The 26,929-nt window shown below is 35.9% G+C and overlaps 2 protein-coding genes across 3 annotated transcripts in view; both read left to right on the plus strand.

Annotated features, from left to right (window-relative positions):
- Nucleotides 1-9,237, plus strand: part of LOC140142305 (uncharacterized) — a 28,668-nt gene extending 19,431 nt beyond the window's left edge. The window contains exon 2 of the mRNA XM_072164274.1: nt 6,729-9,237. Coding sequence (XP_072020375.1) covers nt 6,729-9,237 — 2,509 coding nt within the window. The remainder of the gene's footprint in view (nt 1-6,728) is intronic.
- A 4,211-nt stretch (nt 9,238-13,448) lies between these two features.
- The window catches only part of LOC140142889 (uncharacterized), a 61,945-nt gene continuing 48,464 nt past the window's right edge, over nt 13,449-26,929 (plus strand). For both annotated transcript variants that reach the window (XM_072164910.1, XM_072164909.1), the window contains exons 1-2: nt 13,449-13,526; nt 14,684-14,919. In XM_072164910.1, the coding sequence (XP_072021011.1) occupies nt 14,712-14,919 (208 nt within the window). In that variant the 5' untranslated portion in view covers nt 13,449-13,526; nt 14,684-14,711. The remainder of the gene's footprint in view (nt 13,527-14,683; nt 14,920-26,929) is intronic.

Here is a 26,929-nt window from a genome sequence, read left to right on the forward strand (position 1 = left end):
TGATGAAATATTAAGTCCCACTTCCTGTATGATTAATCGCTTTGGACACAAATGCTGCTGTAACAAACTATGTACCTAGTGCTCATTCATCATGATCTGTTTTTAATCAGCATTAATCGTTTGACTATCCCAGTTTCGTCTAATATATTTCACAAACCATAATGTATATATTTAGTGCAGTTCTCTTTAAGGCTACATGCTCTTTTTGGTTGAAATTTTTGGCGGGAAATAATCCCGCACAAATATTAAAGTTTCTTTTCCCACAACTAAATATCATAGTCAGGAAATTAATGATGCATCTGGTAGCTTAGATCATAATTTTCATATAATTTAGTTGCAATTTGTTTTTACAGAGTCTTGAATTGACGAGGTTTATAATCAAAAACCGTCACTCGGTGTATTTTGACATTCGAGGCCATAACTCTTCTCGAATTAGCCCCAAATCATAATTTATTATATACACGTGTAGCAAACACCAATGGGAATAATTGGACGTTGTTTGCGGAGCCTAAATTTTATTTGATTTTATTTCACAATATTTCTAGTGTGAGAATTTTGACCTGTCAATCCCTTTTCGGATTTCGCATCCGAATTCATTAAAATATGATATTTTGAATAAATAATGAGTACGCTTACCTTTCTGCAACACTTCCCGGTACCATTGCGCATCTGGTGACAGCCACTATTTTGGCTGAAAACAGCCCCTTCCTATCATTTTTGAACAAAATATGCCTCGAAATTACGTCCAAGACACGTATATCTTGGCACAGCGATGATATGAAGAAAGCTATTTACGGTGGGGTAGGCTATTGGAAGCTATTATGGTACCAGGCATGTCAAGCAGATGCATACATAAGCGCGGTATATTCAAATGCTATTGTCTGGATCATTGAGTATCGATCGCGCAAGTAGGCTTATACACGTAGGGGTGTGTTGTCGCTCCCCTGGTTTTGACCTAAATTACAAGGACGTCTTGCATGACCCAGCGTTTTTATTATATTTATTAGAAAATTAATCGTCGTTTATTACGAGTCCTAAGAGTCATACCAGTTCAATTCATTAAAATTAATTTGTATTAAATGAAAAACAAACAGACAAGTAGAGTCCAATGTCTTACTCGATATCATTATGTTGGTCACACTCATGTGCACTTACTTTATTGAGTTGTTACAACTCAGAAAATGAAACTAGGTTAGAACAATTTTCTAGAGGTGTGCTATTAGTACACAAAATTTTGCACTTATTACAAAAATAAATATTTGAATACTGCTAATTGTGCAGAAAAATGTACTTTGGAAATATTATGTTTTGTTTACTTTTTTTTTTTACAAACATACAGGTTTTCATAATAATTTCACCCCATTTTAGAAAACCTCACACGGCTAAAGCAGATAATTTTATTTTCTCTGATACTTGTCAATGATATTAGTTACACAGTTAAAGTTTAAAACATTATTTTCCTACCAAACAAAACATTACGCTTCCCCACTTTTAACGGCAGTATTTACTCCAACACTGACACCAATCACACAATCACCATAATTATTTCTCCCTAAAATGCATCCATAAATTTTAACCCCACCCCCTAATTAAATTAGAGCCATCAAAGTGCATTTATAGACTATAAGCCATGCGTCTCTACGGCCCTTGGTTTTCAACTTTCGTTGTCCACTCATGGGCAGAACATGAAAACACAACAAATCAAGAGTTAAGATATGTCTGAATTAATATCCAAAAAGTTCCCACATTTTACTTTACTCATTTAGGAGTTATTTGGGGTTTAAAATGTGTTTTTCGTGATTTTTTTCCATTTTTGCCTAAAAATTTCAAATATTAAAATAGCTGTAACTTTCATAATAAATTGAGTAGAAATTTCATTTTATTGTAGATGTTACATATCACGTGGATGTCTAGCACTGGTGAATAAAAATGACACAGCACAAGTCTAAATATATTTTTAAAAAATGGCAAAAACCAATTATTGATTTAAAAAATATATCATTATGTCAACCTAGTTATTCTGAACAAAAAAGTTAATGATGGTGAATGTCTGTGACCTATAGTTTTTGATCTATGACCCTTTCAAATTCACATATGGACTAAAATGGCATGCATTACTCGTTGATGGTCGATAGACGTCCCAATAAATCGGTCAGTTCTACAGCATAGATATCCATGGCTAACGATGGTTAACTATGGAAACATGTTAACGATGGTTAACTATGGAACCCCCCGGTCGCTGGATTTTACCACTGTGCTACCTGAGTTCACAGTCGGTACTCGGGCAATCTCAACTTACGTCCCCATGATAACACTCTCATTGTGTCTCAGCGGCCAATTATATAATCCAGGTAATCCAGCGACCGGGGTTCAATCCTTGCTGAGTCCTGATTTTTTTCTCTCTCAATATTTTCATGTGCCAGTTTGCTCGAGCCCCAATCACGCCATTTAAATTATAATTTCTCGAGCTTGCATCGTTTATTTCCGATCCTCGCACATATTAATTTGTGTTTCGCATTGTCTTACGCCCTGCTAGGGTGAAGCATATAGGCCGCCTACTTCTTCATTACTGAACATTTTGTTAAAATTACAAAAAAGTACCATTTTCAGCCTAATATTGGAAACATTGACAAAAACATGCTATTTTAGTCCATATGTGAATTTGAAAGGGCCATAGATAAAAAACTATAGGTGTCACAGACATTCACCATCATTAACTTTTTTGTTCAGAATAACTAGGTTGATATAATGACATATTTTTTAAATCAATTAAATATATATTTATTTTTTCCCCATGCAAAAATTACGTTTTTAGGTCATAAATGGCCAAAATAACACAAAAATATGGTTTTTGCCATTTTTGTATATTTTAGAGTTGTGCTGTGACATTTTTATTCACCAGTGTTGGCAATCCATGTGACATGTAGCATCTACAATAAAAATGAAATTTCTACTCAATTTATTTTGAAAGTTACAGCTATTTTAATATTTGACATTTTTGGGCATAAATGGAAACAAAATCACGAAAAACACCTTTTTAACCCCAAATAACTCCTAAATGAGTAAAGTAAAACGTGGGAACTTTTTGGATATTAATTCAGACATATATTTACTCTTGATTTGTTATGTTTTCATGTTCTGCCCAAGAGTGGACTACGGAAGTGAAAGATAAATGCCCATGTCGCATAGTCTATTAGGGTGTTCAGTCCACTTTTTTTACATCAACGTAAAAACGGTCTACATTTTGGAAAACTTACATGCCTGAATGCCATAAATTACAGCTACCCACCCAGTTAATTATTTTCCCTGATTTGAGGGCAAAAATAAATAAAATTGCCCACCCTGTAAATTATCCTTATTTACCTCCCTGCATCTTGGTGATCCACTATATTATTCCTAAAAGTTATTGCTAGTTATTATTATACTATAAATTTCATTATTATAATGGCTTTAAAGCAATCAAGTGAAGTATTAGAAATATTTTTTTCTTCTTCGGTATTTATGGTAATAAAAACTTTCAATATGAGCATAATTATCTTGGGTTTGACTTTTTTATACTGCTGAAACGTTGCTTACAAAATGTGAAATGTGTGTGTGTGTGCTCATTACGGTAGGTCGGGGGGGGGGTGCTCTTGTGCGAGCATTCTTGTTGGGTACTGTGTTAGTTGCAGCAATAGCTTATGTTTACAATTTCTCTGTGGGAATATAGCTTATAGGTCATCATAAAGCATGCAGCGCACAAAAGTGACATTTTAGAGGTACCTCATAGGGGGGGGATTAGGTGGGTCATTGTAAAACGATGTTCCCCACAAGCTATTGGTGGTACATTTTTCGTACCACACAAGAATGCTGTGATAAGAAAAATTATACCCTACAAAGAACCACAGGCCTGTTTTATACACACATAATGTTGGACCCCACAAGAATCTTGGTGTAAATAGAGGTGGTTTGTGTAAGATTCTAAAAATGACTTACTTGCATTTTTTTTTAATTCTCTGAGATGCTTACCCCATTTAGTTCATAGCCAGTGCGTTTAATCTTTTGTATGTAATGAAATTTGTATGCAACTTTACCGGATTTTATAGAATTTGCCGACAACTTATGTACCTTTTCCTCACTTAGATTGCAGAAATCTGATCACATTTTGAGAATTTTACGCCACTATGCGAAATTTTAAGAGTTGGTAGGGACACGTGTGCATTGCATGCAACATTAAATACAGAATTTTGTATGAGTTTTTATGATTTACATTTTTTTAAAAATAATACCGCTTAACTTTATGACAGAAAAACAGCTCTGTACTTTCATCGAGTTGTTAAAAATGATAATTCAATAAAATGGATTGACATTTTAAATGAAAACCTACCCTTCTTAGTAAAATCAAAACATTTGTTAAATTTAATATTACATTTTACATACATTAATCTCGTGCAATTATAGGCACATGTGTGCATTTTATGCATTTGTGCAGAGTTTGTATACGTTTTTGCATTCTGGTTAGCATTGTATAAAACATGATACCAATAACTTACTGACATTAGTGAACCTGGTGTGTACTTTTATGGAGCTGTAGGTAATTAAAAATAGTCAATTAAATAAATTTACATTTACCCTTCTAAATAACTCAATAAAGTTCTTTTCTGATTAACATTCTATAAAACATAATACCTTTAACCGGTCATTAGTGAACCTGTCGTGTACGTGTATTTTCAACAAGTGGATTGACATTTTATATAAAACCTACCAAAACAACAAGAAGTTGTCCATACGATGATAGTACGTCAACATTTGGAAAATTGTAAATGATTTATGTTATTAATTTATGGTTGAGGTGTACCACAATGGTAAAGTCATATTTTAAATATAAACGATAATAAAATACATCAAAGAAGTTTCCATCAAATTCTCTCTGCTGATTACACAACAAATCATATTATATTCAATTTTGAAAAAGGTTTTTAACACAAGTCTCCACGTACATAATGACAGCCGATGAAACAATTTTACTGACCATCCAGGGCTTGAATCTGGGACCTTCGGATCACCGGACCGATGCTCTACCGACTTAGCTAACGAATCAGATGGAGAAGAATGGTGATGTTATTATCTATTCTACAAATAAATAATAAAAGGATGGCACAGTGGTTGTGGAATGCAATCATGGTTGTATGAAATCAACAAAGAGCTATCAAACAATTCGTCGTATGTATTCCATAGTGGCGGATAGTGGGGCACTGCGAATAAACAACTTTTCAATAAAATCGGGTTTGAAGAAATGCAAATTTAAAATCGAGTTGTGTAAATGTTAAATTTCTGTAGTAAACTAAATAGATTTTATTTCTATATATTTTTCAAAAGAAATAAATACATAATATTAGTACAAAACTATACGTCACTATGGAAACACGCAAAACGCACTACCCTAACATAACGGTAACCTTACACCACCTCGATCGCCGTGTAATCCCTATGGCGTTACTTTTCGTCGGCTTCATTCCATAGTGGCGTATAGGTCCGATACGTCACTATGCCATGTAGCGAGGTATACGCCACTATGACATGCAATGTTTTTTTTTTTTTATAATTTTTCCGATATTTCTTAGGCACCAGGAACAAATTTGTTTGATCTCTGTATCGACCGTCGATGCTGCTTCGATGCTTGTAATTAATGAACTAATAACTAATTAATCAGAATTAATGCTAAATCTATGTTGGTCGATATGAATAAAGACACAGATTCATATGTTATCATAATTAACAATAGTCTTGATTGAATGATTGCTTGACTTCATAAATATTAAGGATCGACCAAGCATCGATGGTCGATCAAAATATCGAACTAATTTGGTAAACAGCTCTTCTTCAGGGACAGACAACAAAATATAAAAGCAAACAACGAAAACTACATTTAAATTCAAGTCAAAAACTGAAGGCAAGTTCAAATAAAACTTTTTTGTTTGATTTGTGTATTTCATGTCGATATGCATACATCAACAGGTGTTTGCAATTAACTGTTATCCATTACCGATAGTCATTATCAAATGTCAATATCATTGTACTTTACATTAATGTTACTCTAACGGTTATGTCGATAAAGGTCAATAAATTACAGATTGCAGATGGATATCAATTGAATATATGAATACAAAACCCACCCAAGTCCATACTTAAGCCAACTTGAGTTAAGCATGGGAAAGTGTTGCTATACATAGGCCTGTCTTATGTATGAAAGATCAACTCAAATTCATCCTCTGTGTCTATTGAGCATGTGAAATATAGCATGTATTACATAATTACAGAACGAAAGGCAAACCATCCCCGAAACCATCATCCTAATCGAGGGGTAAACTTGTCAAATTTGAAACAACTGCCTAATTTGTACACGCCACCCCCCATATGTGTCAATGCTTGTCTTTGGAACGTCCAATCTGCTGCAAATAAGACTACGCAGATTGCTGATTATATTCAAGAACATGATATTGATGTATTTATAATGACTGAAACCTGGCTTCATGATTATGATGCAGTCATCATTGGGGAACTCACCCCTCCCGGCTATACTTACCTCAACGTACCTCGCCCTCCGGTACCCGTGGTGGTGGAATCGGCGTTGTTTTCAAAACACCCCTTAAACTGCGTCAGATTCCACAAGAAATTCACACTACTTATTTTGAACATGTTTACATCACCGACTTTACCAAGCGCCTTACATTGGTTGTAATATACAGACCTCCTCCTTCTCGTGACAATGGCTTTCGTACATCTGACTTTTTAACTGAATTTGACTCCTTTGTTGATGATATATCTGTGTCTCCCAGAAAATTACTGCTTGTTGGTGATTTCAACATACACTGGGATGAACAAAACAAATGGGATGTTAAAAAGTATGCCTCCATCATCTCCTCTGTTAACTTCCAACAGCATGTTGACAAACCAACCCACCGATCTGGACACATATTAGACCATGTTTTGTCATGTCCTGATGATGAATTAGTGAGTGATTTCCATGTCCATGAGATGCTTGTGACTGTTCACCACTGTGTCCTTTTTAGAATCAATCTTCCGAAACCTTTGCCACAAAGAATTACCCAGACTGTTCGCAATTACAAGAGTATTGATGCCGAACAATTCTCTCACACATTGTCTAACAAACTGAAAACTGTTCCAGTAGTCGACAATGTTGACGATTTGTACAACTGGTACAATTCATGTACAGTTGATGTCGTAGACCAATTTGCCCCAGCTACTACTCGCACCCGCGCTATAAGAAATCGCATGCCATGGTATAATGATAGTGTCCACGCTGCTCGCAGGGAAAGACGAAGAGCTGAAAGGAAGTGGCAAAAAACTCGCTCTGATGAAGATCGTGATCGGTTTTTGACCATAAACAGTTCAGTCAATGTGTGTATCTTAGAAGCAAAACAATCATATTTCACTGACAAACTTGCAGATGCTGACAATAAGACCGTTTTCAGCACTGTGAATCATCTCCTTAACAAGCAGGTGCGTCATCTTCCTGCTCACGATGACCCCAAGGTGCTAAGCACCAACTTTTCCAAATTCTTTGTCACAAAGATTCGTAAGATTCGTGATGACTTGCATGCAGGTGTTTGTGACCCAGCTACAAAATGTAATGATGTTCCATGTGATAATTGTCCCCAATTCGCTCAATTCCATCCTTTAACGGAGGATGAAGTGTTGCACGTGATCTCTAAGTCATCTAATGCCTCGTGTCTGCTTGACCCTGAACCAACATGGCTGCTTAAGGACCATATTCAATACCATCTCCCTGCACTGACAGCTATTGTCAATGCATCCTTAACATCCGGTGTGTTTCCTAAAGCTGCCCACTCTGCTGTTGTTTCACCACTAATTAAGAAACCTTCTCTTGATAAAGACAATCTCCAAAACTACAGACCAGTCAGCAACCTATCACACTTAGCTAAAGTCATAGAGAAATGTGCTTCTGCTCAACTTGTTGAGCACTTTAATACCAATGAACTCACTGATCCCCTCCAATCAGCATATAAAGCTATGTATAGCACAGAGAGTGCACTGATCAAAGTCACCAAAGACATTACTTCTGAGATTGATTCTAAGAAGGTTGTTTTAATGGTTCTGTTAGACATGAGCGCGGCATTTGATACTGTCGATCACAAAATCTTGATAGACCGCCTCAATAAGCGTTTTGGAGTTTGTGGTGTGGCATTAGAGTGGTGCCGTTCTTATTTGCAAGGATGGACAAGTCAAGTCAATATAGGTGGCCATCTATCTGATCCCGTCGTTGTTGAATTTGGAGTTCCTCAAGGATCGGTACTCGGTCCTTTGAAATTTACCATCTATACTACACCAGTTGGTGATATCGCACGCAAATATGGTATTCACTACCACTTGTACGCTGATGACACCCAGTTATATACGTCTTTCGATCCTCGTATCCCTGGTGAACTTGATTTAACTCTTGCCAATCTAACATCTTGCATTGATGAAATTCGATCTTGGATGGCCTCCAACTACCTCAAATTGAATGATTCCAAAACAGAATTCTTTGTTGCCGGCTCTGTCTACAGCCTCAGACTTCTCCCATCGCTTACTCTCACCATAGGTACATCCATGATCACACCATCTCAAGTAATCCGCAATCTTGGCGTATTTTATAACCAGACAATGACATTCACTAATCACATAAATCACCTTCGCCAAACTATCAATTTTCAGATCAAGAATCTGTGGCGCATCCGTAGTTTCATCGACTTTAACACCTGTCATCATGTTGCACGAGCCTTAATAACATCAAGGCTTGACTACTGTAATGCTCTCTTTACTCATCTATCTGCCACAGACATCTGTCGACTTCAGCGTCTCCAAAATGCCGCCGCAAGAGCCATCTTTGCTGTCGGTCGGAGAGTTGATGCTGCCTCACTGTTGGTCAAATTGCACTGGCTCCCCATCTCTAACCGCATTACTTTCAAGCTTCTGCTATATGTTTACAAATCTATGCATAATCTCGCTCCAGTGTACTTATCTGACTGTTTCATTCTATATGTTCCTGGCCGACCTCTCAGATCATCGGGTGATACCACTCGCTTGGCAATTCCCAAAGCAAGTATCACTGCCTTTGGTGAAAAGCGTTTTCACATCATTGCTGCCCAAGCCTGGAATGATCTCCCCATTACAATCAGATCAGCTCCATCCATTGATTCTTTCAAGAGACTGTTGAAATCATATTTATTCTGATGTATTTTGTATTATGTATTATGTTTTTTTTTTAATGATATTTGTACACGCTATGGTACTTTTGTGTATAGCGTTCTAAATGCAGTGTATTATTATTATTATTATTATGTATGAAATAATCAACCCAAGTCCATGATTTTAGTCTTGTAACACATTGATTGAAATCCAGTATGTTTCAAAGTCCACTTGTAACACATTCATTGCTGGAGAGTGACTTTGGGTTTAATCAAAGAAAGTGTGTGGTTTATATTACATGGCAGAATGCTTATCAACATTATACATAACTGATGTGTGCTTTTATTTTTTATTATCTTACTAGTGGTAATCTTATTCAAACATTATTGTCTTTGTATATGATTCAAAAAACCACCCAAGTCCAGAATTTAAAATGAACCCCACGAAGTCCCTGAAATGCTAATCGTCATACCTAATACAGTTTAACCCACCTATTTGCACGTAAAACTTACCATATTGACCAGGTAAATCTAACTGAAGGAATTAAAATGATACACAGGTTTTTGTTATCAAAATCACTTCCCATGGACTTGGGTGGGTTTTGGATTCATGTATTCAATTGCTTTTATATCTTTTCCTCAATGATATCATAACTTTGTTTTGTTTTTTATACTTTTGGTTATCTTGTTTGGTCTATATTTCAATTGCATATATCTATATATTATCATGAGGACTCATTTAAAAGCTCTCCGCGAGTTTCTTCATGACTCCTAGCAATCATCTTTCGATTCATTCCTTAGCAATTTGCATCTATTTTTTGCATGTATCATGTGTATAGTCATACTTGTACCATTGCCATGATTGCCGCATGATTGCCGCATGATGTTTACTTTAGCATGTTGTTTGTCTCATCTCTTATCCCAAATCTAATAAAAATTCCTTTAAAAGGAATAGGGCGGGCAAATGAAAAACTGTCAAGAGAAATGAAATAATAAGTAAGACTTCACAATAAAAAACAGGGAAAATATGACACAACATCGATTTCCAATGGGGGAATAACACAAAACGTATAAACAAAGTTAAAAGAGTTTTTAACTTTATACGTTTATACATTTGTTATTCCCCCATTGGACAGTTGGATGTTGTGTCATATTTTCCCTGATTTTAATCTTATCTATTGCTTATCCTTTGGTTCTCTGCTGGTCAGTTGGAACAGATTTTCCCTGTTTTTATATTAACCCTTCACATCATAACAGAATACGTTTTATGTTAACATTTTATATAAAACATTGTTATAAAAGTTTTGTAGATAATAGTTATTTAAAAAAAATTCGTAATCATAGGCCTAGAGGTTTTTTTTTATCATCAGATAGAAAGACTTCTGCTCATCTTCTCTGGTGAGACAACAGGGTTGGGGTATCTTTCCATATCAAAGTTTAAAAATCTGTCATATCAATTTCCTCAATATGTTGTTTTGATACAACTTATGAGGGGAAAAGTTTGATTTTACAATATTTCGATATCATTTTTTAACTTTGTAACTTTGTTATGATTAACATAACTGTATTTCAAAGCGTCAAACTATATCATTATTTTGTCCCAACAAAAATAATCCAGGTAATAAAATATTCATTCATATGTTTATTTATTTTATTCAATCTGGGCCATTTTTACTGGTGCACATGCATTATAATAATTTGTTTATAATACCTTATACAAGCATCAGCAAGCACAATTTGTCACAAGATTTGAAAAGTAAAATAGCCTATGTACACACTGAACACAATGCACATACAAGCTGTAAAGTACATATCGAAGCTGTCAGTATAAAATGATATATATGACCTTCACGATGCTATTAATTTAGCCCAAAGATTAGGAAAACTAGCAAAACTGGTGAACTGGTACTGTTCAAATAAAAACATCTGCAAATCTTGCTGCAATTTCCAAAAAGTATTTCTATTACTTAAATAATTATTTTTGTTATTTCTTTTAATACAAACACATTGTACTGCCTATGACAACTTTATCGTATTACTTACATATCAAAATCAAGTAATAATTACAAAACTCGCCGTAAACTATCACCTCTGTGGGTGTTTGGGATATAAGCGGCACAAATATTTTCTCAACACTGCGGCATGTGAAAAAGTAGGTCAATAGTCAGACAAATATAGGGCGTGTGCAAATACACTGCAATTTTTGTGCAAATACACTTCAAAAAAATATTACCCAACTTAAATATAGATATCAACAGTCTAAATTAATGGACAAAACTTACCCTTTTTAGGGATTGCTCATAAAACTTTGGTGGGGGGTGGAAAAGTTGGAACCCCCTAAAAAAGGGTGGATTTTTTTGATCCCCACCTTTTTATGGTCTAAGTTTTTTTTATCCCTCCCTTCATGTCCTACAAAAGAAACCAAGAATATACACCATTAACAGTGGCATAGATTTCTCTTTTACATTGGGGTTGGACAAAATTTCAGTCCAGTGAATCCATCACCTTTTGCCGACAAAATAATATGGTACAAATGCGCGCGAAGCGCCCAAAAAAATTTGCCATATTGAAGCTAAACTGGTGATATATAGTACAAAACTGGAATTAATTTGCGCGAAGCGAAAAACAAATTCGCACTTTTTAGTTTAAAATGACCAAATATGGGGTTAATTTTGGTTAGAAACCTATATATACAGGCGTCAACATTGGGCGATGTTCATGCCATGAGCATGGCAAGACATTCTCATTCTTTTGTTTTGTATATGGCATGAAAATTCTCTATTAAGGATTCATGGGTCGTTAATTTTGAACCCATTAAAACTGTAATTGACGCCCTTGACTAAAAATAATGGGCATGGAAGTAGAGAAAATTTGACATTAACCATGATTCATGCCATGAGTTACCCATGAATAAGGAATTTATGGGCATGAAAGTAGAGAAAATTTGACATTGACCGCGAGTCCTGAACATGTCAAGGCTCTGACTACACGCATAACAAAAAAAAAAGCATGCAAGGGCATGAATATTCACGGGTGAGCATGAACAATCCATCAAAAATTCCCAAATTCATGAAAATTCATGCCCATTGCTAGCGAAAATAGGGCATGTTCTTGGCATGTTCATGTCAAGATCTTGGCATGTTCATGGACATGACTCATGCCTTAATTTTTTGCCTGGGAGGGCCTAATATTGTCATTACCTTACATTTCGATGGCTCGATCTGACTGCTCAGATAAACAGATTGTCTGCCCAGATAGGCAATATCACTACAGCCAGGTCTCAAAAAAAATTGTGAAATTGAAACGCTCCCTCTTTGGCAATTAGAAAATACTGTTGTGACATGATGCTTACATTAACGTCAAGGGTGCAGTTTTAGCTTTCAAAAGCCGTTTGTTATGTTCAATGTGCTTGTTTTAATCTCGAGATATGTTTCGTTAATAACGAAATGGTAAAATCACAATTGTGCAACTTTTAGTAGGGAAGATGGCTAAAAATCATTGAAAGCATCACGTTTATCAAGAGTTCCTTCGTGAAATCAAAAGAATGCACCGATACACAACAATATACTGTTCTTACTGTTTTACCATGATACAGGTATGATTCTCCTTTTGCCACTTACAACAGATTAAAAGAAAAATAAATATTTCACATTCTGCTGTAAAATTAAATACATGTACAGGTCATAGATTTTATCATGGTAAATATTGTTCTCTTTGTCACTCAAGACATGTTAAAACGCAAACAAATATTGCACACTCTGTTGTAAAATTACAATCATGTCAACAAAATACTGCATATCGTATACGTTTGAAATTTTACTGAGCAAAGTTGCATAATCATTTCTACTCCTACGAATGAATGCTCTTTTATTAATTGTTATACTGTACAAGTATTTGGATCTAACATTCTATTCAATTTTTTTTAAGTGGCCTTTTATGGTTTTCATACATTTGTGTTTAGTGAAGCAGATCTCCGGATTGCCGTAACCAAACTGAATGAAACAAGCGGTATTTAAAAGCCAGGAATACTACGTTGACGTTGATGTAAGCATCATGTCACAATATTATTTTCTAATTGCCAAATATGGCGCTTTCCACTTGCATAATTTGTAGACAGGCTGTAGTTATCCAATCTTTCAATTTGAGTATCAATTTGCATACTCCGTAATTAAGCGCAAAAGTGCAATGCAATCACAGACGTCCTGAAAGTATATAAATGGAAACAAATCGATGAGATAGCATAACGCTTCATCGCAATCTTTTCTGCTGGTAATCCGTAGTGTCGTTATCTTATCACTGGTATCCAATTCGCCTAGTTCAGTACAGCAAATCGGGGTAAGTAATAAACTTAATAACAAAAACTCCTCAAAATAAAGTTTGGAAAGTATTTTCAAGCATCTAAATGTCAGATTATTTTGTGACGCGTTCATAGCGTATTGTATATTAATGGACAACTAATTTGTTCTCCTTTACATGACACCACATTTGAAACAATCACCTTTGTACATGGCTTGTGATTATAGTGTGTTCTCAAACAAACTGTGCTAAATATGTTCCATAGCACTATAGCTGACGCCTTTGATTGGTTGCCACGCATTAAGCTGTGATGGACTATAATAGCGCTTGAAGCTTGCGTGACGATGCAATCCTTTATGCCTGACGAAACGTTTTGTCGTTTACGGCCAACGATAGATTGTGTTTACTTGAAACGTTTTTCAATTCGCTGTAAAAGTAGTGATGTCACCTGCTTAGTTACCATAGTAATAGGTGAAAACAACTTTTGACTCTATCGCCTGCACTCATAAGGTCTTTTTATATTTTTGGTTTCGGATCCTGTTTCAGTTTTCGGTTTCAGATCTCATTGTTATTTTGAAGTGTTAGCATGGTACATGTGCACAATCCTTTTATTCTAGTCTTGTTACTCACTTAAAAGTTGAACGAAGATAAGTTTGTTGAGTTATGTTAATTTCTAACATGAAACCTTGAGATGAGAGGGTTTGTGCTAATCTAGACAAAAGAAGTGTCTAAATTTTACTCTCTTAAATTAACGATAAGTTGTACGGCTTGCGTTTGGTGTATAGGCATTTATCACTCAGAACTCTAGTCAACCTATGGCTATTGTATTACAAGGCTCACTCAGCCATTTAATGAGGCAATACAAACGATCGAATTTGGTGTTAAAATGAGCAAAATTTTGAGTTACACCTTTTAAATGTAAAATTGATTGAAAGGCAATAATTTTTAAAAACTATAATGCTTGATGCTGTTATTTAAAATCCAAGTGTTAAACTTAGGCGTGGAACTCAGTCATTTAGTGTAAGATTTTCAACTTAACTTAATTAATTAATTAACGCACAAATTAATTAATTAATTAATTTTTCTATTTATTTATTTATTTATTTATTTATTTATTTATTTATTTATTTATTTATTTATTTATTTATTTATTTATTTATTTATTTATTTATTTATTTAATTATTTTTTTTTTTTTATTATAACGTCAACAAGCGCTCTACGTCATGGCCAATCCACAACGCATCATCATAGCCTTCATGTTTATTTCCATCGTTGGTGTTCATCCTGAAGAACCACCAACGGTTTCAGAAGTTTGCACGACAACTTGTGACAGCGACAGTTGTCTTGAAGCTACATTCAGTCCTGGAGAATGCATTAGGATATGTACTCGTATAACGCAGTTACAATTTGTGACTTTTAAATGTGTGCAAGGTACGTGCAGGGGCGTCGCTAGACCAATATAATTGGGGGGGGGGGAAGGATAGGTACAGCATGTTTTGCCGACTGAAATATTTTGTGAATTTGAGACCCAATTTTTGTAGCCAGGACGGGGCGCAAGTATCTAAAAAGTTTGTGTGGGGGGTGGAGAGTGAAGAGACGTGGATACCGCAAAGACGCAGAGCGTGAAGCTTGCGGCACCCAATCTGAACAAGATGGAAATTTAACTTACGCTACAATATTAATATGTACTACAATGTTGATATCATGTGGCCGAAATAAGAATAAATGAAATTAAATTGAACGGGAATCATTAAATCAGATAATAATACTCAAAAGTACAATAATATAAAAAATATTATAAATCACATATTTTGACACAAAGCTGAATACAAGGAGAAGAAAGATAATTTGGACAAGATCGGAATCAAATATAATTATTGTGCCAAATAAATTAATGGGGTATGAACAGACTGAAAAGTAAGACAAGACAAGACAGGACAGGACGGGACAGTTTAGTTAGGTCAGATGGTTCACAACTATGATAGTAAAAAAATCAGGTGACACCCTGGGGGAAATTCCATGACCCCCCTAAAATGGGCCCTCTTTTGACCTTCCTCAGAATTGATATAGCTTAAAAATAGCCTGGGTCTGATTGAAAATCGCACATGTTGGAACTGAACTGAACGTTTTTTGCTTGTTTTTTGTAAGACATAATTGATGTTTTCGAATTTATGAGCATGATTTTGCATAATCATTTTGCATAATCATGCATGCAAACTAATGATATGAGATGATAATTATTTTGATTGGGTATTTTAGAAATATGTTTCCAATAACAGAAATGTGGTTTCTTTTTTGCCTTTAATGGAATTAGTTTTTTCCATGGATTTTGTTTCATTAACAACAATAAATTAAACAAGTTTTCAAAGTATATGATTTGTAGAACACCAAAGTGTTATTTTTCAATAATATATTGATTCAGATAATGAAAATCGATTTTTGGCTGCTTCGACCAACAATACCTCGTATACCCTTAAGGTCGGTAGCTCAAATACAATGCGGCTTTCATAAATAAATAAATAAATAAATAAATAAATAAATAAATAAATAAATAAATAAATAAATAAATAAATAAATAAATAAATAAATAAATAAATAAATAAATAAATAAATAAATAAATAAATAAATAAATAAATAAATAATAAAAAAGACCTATTCCGCAATTTCCCACAAGCATTGAGACTAAGGATTTAATTTAGGTGGCCTTATAAACTGGTTCTATTTCAACTTGGTTAATTCGGGTATGCTGAATTCAAAAATTTAGTCGCTCGTATATTGGAACCTTGTGACCCTTTATAAAATCACCGGGGCCAACCCACGTACTACATGCTCATATAGGGGCAACAATTGAACATGCTCCAAATTCACCAAAAAACATGTCAAATTATTCGTCTGGGTCAAAGGATTACAAAACTGTAACATACGACGTATTTGCGCGTAAGGCAGTATTCGCCTATTGCACGGTTCCGCCATAAGCGGGGAGAGCCTTGAACTTGTCATGAAAGGAAGTATTACGTAACTTTACGCAATGTTATATGACTGGTTCAATTCCCATTCATGCATGCTGCCAGATCGAGGCTCTCCTCGCATATGGCGGAACCGTGCAATGGGTGAATAGCTACCAAGTTACGAGGCTCAACAGCTCCAAGGTCAATGTTATACAGGGGAGGACAATTAAAGCCATATTATAACATCTCTGTAAAAATAGATATGTATTTTCCATAAAATGTTAGCTTTTACTGTCAGATATGCCCCCATTTAATTTTGAGCCGAACAAGTGAGGTAAAGCATAGAAAATTGGAATTTACTACTAGCGCCCATGCATCTTACTCCCGCGGTTGTAATACGGTACGATCCTCGGGGTGGGGGTGTATGTGTTAATGTGTATCCCGCACGCCGTGTACGTACTGTGCATACGTGTTCGAGTAATATTTCCATCGTAATAATAAAACGCCGGTTCCATCGTTGTATTCAAAATCTCGGATTTTGACAAAACTACAGTACCTAAAGTAATGATTTTGGCAGAGTATCTTTATTGAATAAAGTACATTACAATCGTGTAAAAACCAGAATTAATAAAAATTCCTTTAAAAGGAATAGGGCGGGCAAATGAAAAATTGTCAAGAGAAATGAAAGAATGAGTAAGTCAAGTTCACAATTAAAACAGGAAAATATGACACAACATCGATTTCCAACGGGGGAATAACACAAAACGTATAAACAAAGTTAAAAGAGTTTTTAACTTTATACGTTTATACGTTTGTTATTCCCCCATTGGAGGTTGTGTCATATTTTCCTTGATTCTAATCTTATCTATTGCTTATCCTTTGTTCTCTGCTGGTCAGTTGGAACAGATTTTCCCTGTTTGTATATTAACCCTTCACATCATAACAGAAGACGTTTTATGTTAACATTTTATATAAAACATTGTTATAAAACTTTTGTAGATAATAGTTATTTAAAACATTTTTCGTAATCATACCTAGAGTTTTTTTATCATCAGATAGAAAGACTTCTGCTCATCTTCTCTGGTGAGACAACAGGGCTGGGGTATCTTTCCATATCAAAGTTTTAAAATCTGTTATATCAATTTCCTCAATATGTTGTTTTGATACAACTTATGAGGGGAAAAGTTTGTTATTTCTTTTAATACAAACACATTACTGCCTATGACGACTTTATCGTATTACTTACATATCAAAATCAAGTAATAATTACAAAACTCGCCGTAAACTATCACCTCTGTGGGTGTTTGGGATATAACCGGCACGAATATTTTCTCAACACTGCGGCATGTGAGAAAGTAGGTCAATAGTCAGAGAATACAGGGCGGGTGCGGCACGCTTAATTTCTTTCTGCAACCATAATGGGCCGCAATATATCACTAACCGCATAGTCCGAGGCAAGGTTCATTATTGTCAGGGTTAGGGTCTTAGGGTTAGGGTCTTATGTTTAGGGTTAGGGTTAGGGGTTAGGGTTAGGGGTTAGGGTTAGAGTTAGGGTTAGGGTTAGGGTTAGGGTTAGGGTTAGGGTTAGGGTTAGGGTTTAGGGGTTAGGGTTAGGGTTTAGGGTTAGGGTTAGGGTTAGGGTTAGGGTTAGGGTTAGGGTTAGGATTATATTCGTATTTATTAGTACTAATATACTAGTAATAGTATATTGTGTGTATGCACTTTATTCCGTAATCAATAAGTATCATAAACAAACACCTTTCTGGCACAACGAAGCATAGCACAGTCGTGTAGGCATTAGACTATCGATACATAGGTTGTGGGTTCGAACCCCAGGTAAACCTTTGTAGAATTTTAATTCTATGATTGATTTCTTTTTATTTTATTAAGTAAGAGGAATTATAATGGTAATAAACTCGTGTTATATCTAGCCTCATAGGCCTATAACTACATGTATGTACTACGTGTTATCGCATTGCGGCCCAGAAAGAAATAACGCGTGCGGCACGCCGCACCCGCCCAAAAACAAAATTGAGGGCGTTCTCCTCAGCAAATGTTATAATATGGTATTAAAGTTGCTCCGATTTACGTAAAAATGGATGCAAACTGTTCCTCAAGTTCAGAGGATTCAGAAAAAGAATAATTTTTACTATCTGCGATTTCAGAAGAGATGATACATAAATACATGTACAAATTCTATTGAATTCTATGTAACCCTACATATCTTTTGACTCTTTGCTGTGTAACACGGTAACTAGACATCGCAGATAGTGTAAATGGTTCCCTTTCTAAAACCTCTAAGCTATACGAGCAATTTGCGTCAACCTTTACGAAAACTGGAGCAACTTTGACTTTTGACCCATACTCAACAAGCAAATCAACCTGTGACCTTTTGTGCCCCATAACTTCTCAACGATAGGTCGTATACGCACACATAGACTAGGAGCCCAGACGATTTATTCAGCTAAGAAGGAAAAAAGGTTTGATGGCCTGGTTATGTTAGTATAGGCCCAGGATTCAATATTTTATTGCTGCCGGGTCGCAGCCTGTACGGGCAGCATGGGGGTCACAAAATAGGGGGCCAAAATGCATTTATTCAGCTCAAGAGAGACATGGACAAAACTTGTTATATATCACTCTCAGTAGGATACTTTTCATGCCTATATCAATGACAGCAATTTTGGCCTGTACGGGGGCCCAGACAGTAGCCCCAAAGGGGCCCGCCCATATGGTGCTATTCAGCTGAAGAGAGACAAGGATGAATCTATTTGCATTGGAACTATTACACATTGGGGTACACAAAAATAGGCCTCAAAGGGCCGATGCCCCATAATAGGTTATTCAGCTGAAGGAAGACATTGATTAATCTTTTTGCATTGGAACAATTTCACATTGTGGTGTAAAAAAATACCAATGACAGCAACTTGTTTCTCTACGTGGGCCCAGACAGTAGCCTCGAAGGGTCCAAATGTCCCATAAATGATTTATTCAGCTGAAGATAGACATGGATGAATCTTTTTGCATTGGAACTATTACCCACTGGGGTTTACAAAAACACCAATGACAGCAACTTTTTTCTGTACGTGGGCCCAGACAGTAGCCTCAAAGGGCCCAAAATGTCCCATAAATGATTTATTCAGCTGAAGAGAGACATGGATGAACCTTTTTGCATTGGAACTATTACCCATTGGGGTTTACAAAAATACCAATGACAGCAACTTTTTTCTGTACGGGGGCCCAGACAGTAGCCTCAAAGGGCCCGATGCCCCATAATAGGTTATTCAGCTGAAGGAAGACACTAATTAATCTTTTTGCATTGGAACTATTACACATTGGGGTGCACAAAATACTAATGACAGCAATTTTGGCCTGTACGGGGGCCCAGACAGTAGCCCCAAAGGGGCCCGCCCATATGGTGCTATTCAGCTGAAGAGAGACAAGGATGAATCTATTTGCATTGGAACTATTACACATTGGGGTACACAAAAATACCAATGACAGCAATTTTTTCCTGTACGGGGGCCCAGACAGTAGCCTCAAAGGGCCGATGCCCCATAATAGGTTATTCAGCTGAAGGAAGACATTGATTAATCTTTTTGCATTGGAACAATTTCACATTGTGGTGTACAAAAATACCAATGACAGCAACTTGTTTCTGTACGTGGGCCCAGACAGTAGCCTCGAAGGGTCCAAATGTCCCATAAATGATTTATTCAGCTGAAGATAGACATGGATGAATCTTTTTGCATTGGAACTATTACCCACTGGGGTTTACAAAAACACCAATGACAGCAACTTTTTTCTGTACGTGGGCCCAGACAGTAGCCTCAAAGGGCCCAAAATGTCCCATAAATGATTTATTCAGCTGAAGAGAGACATGGATGAACCTTTTTGCATTGGAACTATTACCCATTGGGGTTTACAAAAATACCAATGACAGCAACTTTTTCTTGTACGGGGGCCCAGACAGTAGCCTCAAAGGGCCCGATGCCCCATAATAGGTTATTCAGCTGAAGGAAGACACTAATTAATCTTTTTGCATTGGAACTATTACACATTGGGGTGCACAAAATACTAATGATAGCAATTTTTTCCTGTACGGGGCCCAGACAGTAGCCTCAAAGGGCCCGATGCCCCATAACAGGTTATACAGCTGAAGGAAGACATGCATAATTCTTTTTGCATTGACACTATTACACATTGGGTGCACAAAAAAAACAATGACAGCAATTGTTCCTGTACAGGGGTCTAGACAGTAGCTTCAAAGACCCCGATGCTCTATAACAGGTTATTCAGCTGAAGGAAGACATGCAGACATATTTTTGCATTGGAACTATTACACATTGGGGTGCACAAAAATACCAATGATAGCAACTTTTTCCCCAGACAGGGCCCAATGTCCCATAACTGATTTTTCCAATTTTCCAAAGGCCCCAATGTCCCATAACTGATTTATCCAATTTTGTCATCTTCCAAGAGAGAACAACGCCAGGAGTGCTCATCTTAAGAAGGGTAAAATAAGACTCCGAAGATGACCGCGCTGGTGATCTACCAATGAACTACCCATTCAGCTGAAGAGACACATGGATGAATCTTTTTGAATTGGAACTACTACCCATTGGGTATACAAAAATACCAATGACACCAACTTTTTCCTGTACGGGGGCCCAGACAGTAGTCTCAATGGGCCAGATATCCCATAACTGGTTATTCAGCTGCAGAGACACATGGATGGATCTTGTTGAATTGGAACTATTGCACACCGGGGTCTACAAAAATACCAAGGATAGCAACTGTTTCCTATACGGGGCCCAGACAGTAGCCTCAAAGGGTTTGATGTCCCAAACTGGTTATTCAGCCAAATAGACACATGAATGGATCTTTTTGAATTGGAACTATTGCATATTGGGTCTACAAAATAATACTAAAGACAGCAACTTTTTCCTGTACGGGGGCCACACCTTTGTTCCATAACCATTAAGGTATAGGACATTTTTTTTTTTGTTATAGCCCCCGAATGAAATGTATTAAATTATGTTTGTACTCACTCAGGTAGCATTGTGTGTGGATTTTACATCCGAACTAAGTGCTATTCTTTTTTATGGGCATTTTAGTGTCTAAAATGGCCCCAAATGTGGGTTTTTGAATATTGCCGTCCATTACTAATCGTCACCCCCATAGACGTTACATGTAAAATAAAAAGGCTCATAAACATTTAATAGCACCTACAACCTTGGCTAAAGATGTTGCCACACCTGAGCGTTAATTGGCCAACACCCTTCCCCGCGTAATGGCGATTGAGAAGTTTTTTGACACATTTTGCATTATTTTGGCATCTTAATAATTAATAATATACAAAGGCCGATCCGTGTGAAAATGATATGAAAAAAGTTATCTACGCTTAATTGTAACATGGATAAAGCGGACAGTATCCACTAAAAACATGTGTTTAGCAGCAACTTGATACGATTTTCCGTTACTGATATTTAACAGAAAATCATACAGTTTAGGGCCTTAATTACGAAATGTGTGTACTTTAGCATAAAGGGTGATTTCAGTGACCATTCCCTAAATAAACCAAGTTCTTTGTCAAAATTGTTATTATGATTCAAAAGAACATAATCTACTCCCAAATCGTGTGCAATATGAAGCTCATACGACATTCCGTTTTTGAGTTATGGGACAAAAACGAAATTTAGATGAAATATTTTGCATTCGGCTCAGACAACCTTGGGGAAAAATGTTGCCACACCTGAGCGTTAATTGGCCAAAATCCTTCCCCGCTCCCCTATTGCAATGTTGATTTGGACAAAATCGTCATCATTTCTACATTACAGTCTCCCAATATTGAAAAATGGAGGTGGGGAAGTGGAGAGTGTAATCTGAATGTGCATTTGCAACTATTATACAAAATAATACGGAACTATCACATATTTAGCTTCGATTGCGTGCTTTTAACACCAGAACGTGCTTTTGTGGCGACGAATTTCCGCCAGAGTTGTAGTGATATCAGTATTGATGAAGTAATTACCTACTTCTGATATTGGTGTTGATGAAATATATAGCTATCTACTGCTGATATTTCTATTAATAAAGTAGCTGTCTACTGTTGACATTGGTATTGATAAAGTAGCTAATCTGCTGTTGATATCAATATTGATGAAGTAACTATCTGATGCTGGCTGAATAACCATCGGACCTTTTTAGGCGCGCACCTTTGTTTCCAATGGACATTTTATTGAGAAATTTCATTGTACAAGGAATACATTTAAAAAAGTTCCACATAGCCCCCGCGTGAAAAGTATTCAATTATCTGTGTAATCACTCAAAAAGCATTTTGTGTGAATTTTACATCCGAACTACAACTCTGGCGGAAATTCGTTGCCAAAATAACGCAAAATGTGTCAACAAAACTTCTCAATCGCCATTACATGCTGTCTACTGAAGATAGTACACCGAAAATTTCATCATTTTTGAATGATGACGAAATAGTGTGATGTTTAACAATTAGGCCAACAATAATACGAGGGATTAAAGGGTACTACACCCCTGGCCAATTTTTTGCCTATTTTTGCATTTTTCTCAAAAATTATAGCGCATTGGTGACAAGTAAGACATGTATATTATAGGGGCAATGACTACAATTTCTGCACTGACAATTCAGCAACTTAAGGCAAGTAGTTATTGATTTATTGATAAAATAGTGGTTTTCCCTCTTTTTTGACTGTAACTCCACAACTGTTTTCTGTGCTGAAATAAAATTTTCAGTGCACTAGTTGTAGTCCATGCCCCTATAATATACATATCTTACTATACTTGTCATCAATGCGCTATATTTTTTGAGAAAAATGGAAAAATTGGCACAAAATTGGGCAGGAGTGTAATACCCCCTTAAGAGAGGAAAATATTAATTTTAACAAAACTAACAAAGGGATTCGAACCCGTAGCCTGTAGGTTATAAGCCGGCGTCTTTACCGCCGTGCCACGTAGAAGTGAACGAATTCGTAGCCATATCTAATATATTAATGTTGGTTTAAAATTATGCAATGCATATGCTAGAAAATTGACCTAAAACGTCTCAAATACACATAATTTCATCGATTTACCACGATTAAATATGTGAGAAATGTATTTAGGGTTATAAAAATAAACTTGGAATTTTGATTCACGCACTTTCGCCACGTTGGGCACATTTTAAATAAAGAAAAAAAAAATCTACATTTCTTTTAACTTGTTCGTGTCCACCGTCCACCGTTAAACCATCAACCTCATCTCCATAATTATGTGCAATGGGTTACTGATCTTAAATGCATTTGTATGACAGGTTAATTATACTATGAGGTTATAACATCTCTATATTAGGTTAAACCAACCGGAACGGCATAACAATTGAAATATAGCTATCTACTGCTGATATTTCTATTAATAAAGTAGCTGTCTACTGTTGACATTGGTATTGATAAAGTAGCTAATCTGCTGTTGATATCAATATTGACGAAGTAACTATCTGATGCTGGCTGAATAACCATCGGACCTTTTTAGGCGCGCACCTTTGTTTCCAATGGACATTTTATTGAGCAATTTCATTGTACAAGGAATACATTTAAAAAAGTTCCACATAGCCCCCGCGTGAAAAGTATTCAATTATCTTTGTAATCACTCAAAAAGCATTTTGTGTGAATTTTACATCCGAACTACAACTCTGGCGGAAATTCGTTGCCAAAATAATGCAAAATGTGTCAACAAAACTTCTCAATCGCCATTACATGCTGTCTACTGAAGATAGTACACCGAAAATTTCATCATTTTTGAATGATGACGAAATAGTGTGATGTTTAACAATTAGGCCAACAATAATACGAGGGATTAAAGGGGTACTACACCCCTGGCCAATTTTTTGCCTATTTTTGCATTTTTCTCAAAAATTATAGCGCATAAGTGACAAGTAAGACATGTATATTATAGGGGCAATGACTACAATTTCTGCACTGACAATTCAGCAACTTAAGGCAAGTAGTTATTGATTTATTGATAAAATAGTGGTTTTCCCTCTTTTTTTTTTTTTCTCCACAACTGTTTTCTGTGCTGAAATAAAATTTTCAGTGCACTAGTTGTAGTCCATGCCCTATAATATACATATCTTACTATACTTGTCATCAATGCGCTATATTTTTGAGAAAAATGGAAAAATTGGCACAAAATTGGGCAGGAGTGTAATACCCCCTTAAGAGAGGAAAATATTAATTTTAACAAAACTAACAAAGGGATTCGAACCCGTAGCCTGTAGGTTATAAGCCGGCGTCTTTACCGCCGTGCCACGTAGAAGTGAACGAATTCGTAGCCATATCTAATATATTAATGTTGGTTTAAAATTATGCAATGCATATGCTAGAAAATTGACCTAAAACGTCTCAAATACACATAATTTCATCGATTTACCACGATTAAATATGTGAGAAATGTATTTAGGGTTATAAAAATAAACTTGGAATTTTGATTCACGCACTTTCGCCACGTTGGGCACATTTTAAATAAAGAAAAAAAAATCTACATTTCTTTTAACTTGTTTGTGTCCACCGTCCACCGTTAAACCATCAACCTCATCTCCATAATTATGTGCAATGGGTTACTGATCTTAAATGCATTTGTATGACAGGTTAATTATACTATGAGGTTATAACATCTCTATATTAGGTTAAACCAACCGGAACGGCATAACAATTGAAATTGTAGGTGAATGAGAATTACATCACCTGTTTTAGTGTACATATAAGCATTGCATAATTTTAAATTAACATTAATACATTAGAAATGTTCACGTATTCCACGACTTCTTCGTGGCTCAGCAGTTAAGTCGCCGTTTTTGTAATCTATAGATCAGGGATTCGAATCCGTCTGATGACTTTGTTATGATTATAATTTTCCTATTATGATCCTTGCTATTATTATTAGGTCTAATACTTAAACTTCACGCTATTTCGTCATCATTAAAATAGTTTTAAAATTTTTCGTGTACTATCTTCAGTAGACAGCATGTAATGGCGATTGATATTTTTCCCGCATATTTTTCATTATTTTGGCATATTTATAAATAATAGGACACATAGACCAAGCCATGCAAAATGCAACTTCGTCCATCCAGGACCAACTTGGGGGGGCCAGAACTCAAAAGTAAAAATAATTTTTCCGTCCATTTTTTGCCAGTCCGAGCCCTTTGGTAGGACATTACTCTTATCCAATATCGAGACTATTAGAATACTTTTAGCTGAGATATTACCCATGCAAAGCCCCAATTGTACATTTCTTGGAACATTTTGACCACCCTGAAAACCAATGTCAGACATTTTGCCCCACCATGAACTTCAGGTATGTTGAAGATATGTTCTTGTACAACATTTCTGAGAGATATTGCTTGGGGTCTTGATGGTTTCAACACATCAGTTAGGATTGCCTACTCCATAGAGTTGTACACATTTTTGATTTCGCATGTATAATGACTTAATGTACAACTCTATGGAGAAGGCAAACCTAACTGATGTGTTGAAGCCAAAGGGCTCTGACTGGCAAAAAAATGGTCGATAAAATTATTTTTACTTTTGGAGTTCTGACCCCCCGAAGTTGGTCCTGGGTGGACGAAGTTGCATTTTGAGGGCCCTTTATCTTTTAAAGTAAAGGAGTTACAAGTCTTCTGATGACAGATTTGAATTCTACACAAAAAAGTACCCCAGTATACATACTTTTCAAAGTTGTAAAGGGTTCCCTTTATACATTTATGGACCTCCAAACGTCGTCTTTCACGTTGTGACACATATTTTACGCTGACCCCCCTAAATTTCAAAATGATGCCACGGGAAAACTTAATGGAGTATAAAGCTCAAATTTTCGGGATTTTACTTTCTCATCAATATCTACCACCACACAGAAAAAAAAAAAAAATGAAAAGGTGCTGCGGTGCACATCCCTGGAGTTAACATGGAATGGGTCTTCAGTTTTTTTATAATTTGTTTTCTTTTGTATATTTTCATACGTTTTCAGTGGCTTAGGCCCTACGTATAATTTGTTATTTGGGCAACATTGCTACATAATACACATTCTGTATCAATGCATTTAGGCCTATGCATCTGTTTATTTTTTTAATTGTTTGCTTTGGGCATGTTTAATAATGATAAAAGCCACAGTATATGTATATTTTCTGTATGATTTTTATTTGTCTTTCGTACAAGCTGTATTTTGTTTCATCTAACGGTATTTTGGCATGCTTGAATATTACTTATAAATCAGTAGGCCTATCCGATAATTAAATATTATAATGTTACGGATACTCCATGGGGCTGGAAGTTGAGGTCGGAGCTTTTATTTCGAAGTTGTCTTTTTTTTTTTTGGGGTGTGGTTTGGTTGTTGTTGGTGGGTTTTTTGGCCTCAAAGTACATGGACATCAAGGTAAAATGGTCTGTAATACATATAGGGCCAACCCAGTTGTTGTAACTACGAA

This window comes from Amphiura filiformis, chromosome 20 (assembly GCF_039555335.1).
Source record: "Amphiura filiformis chromosome 20, Afil_fr2py, whole genome shotgun sequence".
NCBI lineage: Eukaryota > Metazoa > Echinodermata > Ophiuroidea > Amphilepidida > Amphiuridae > Amphiura > Amphiura filiformis.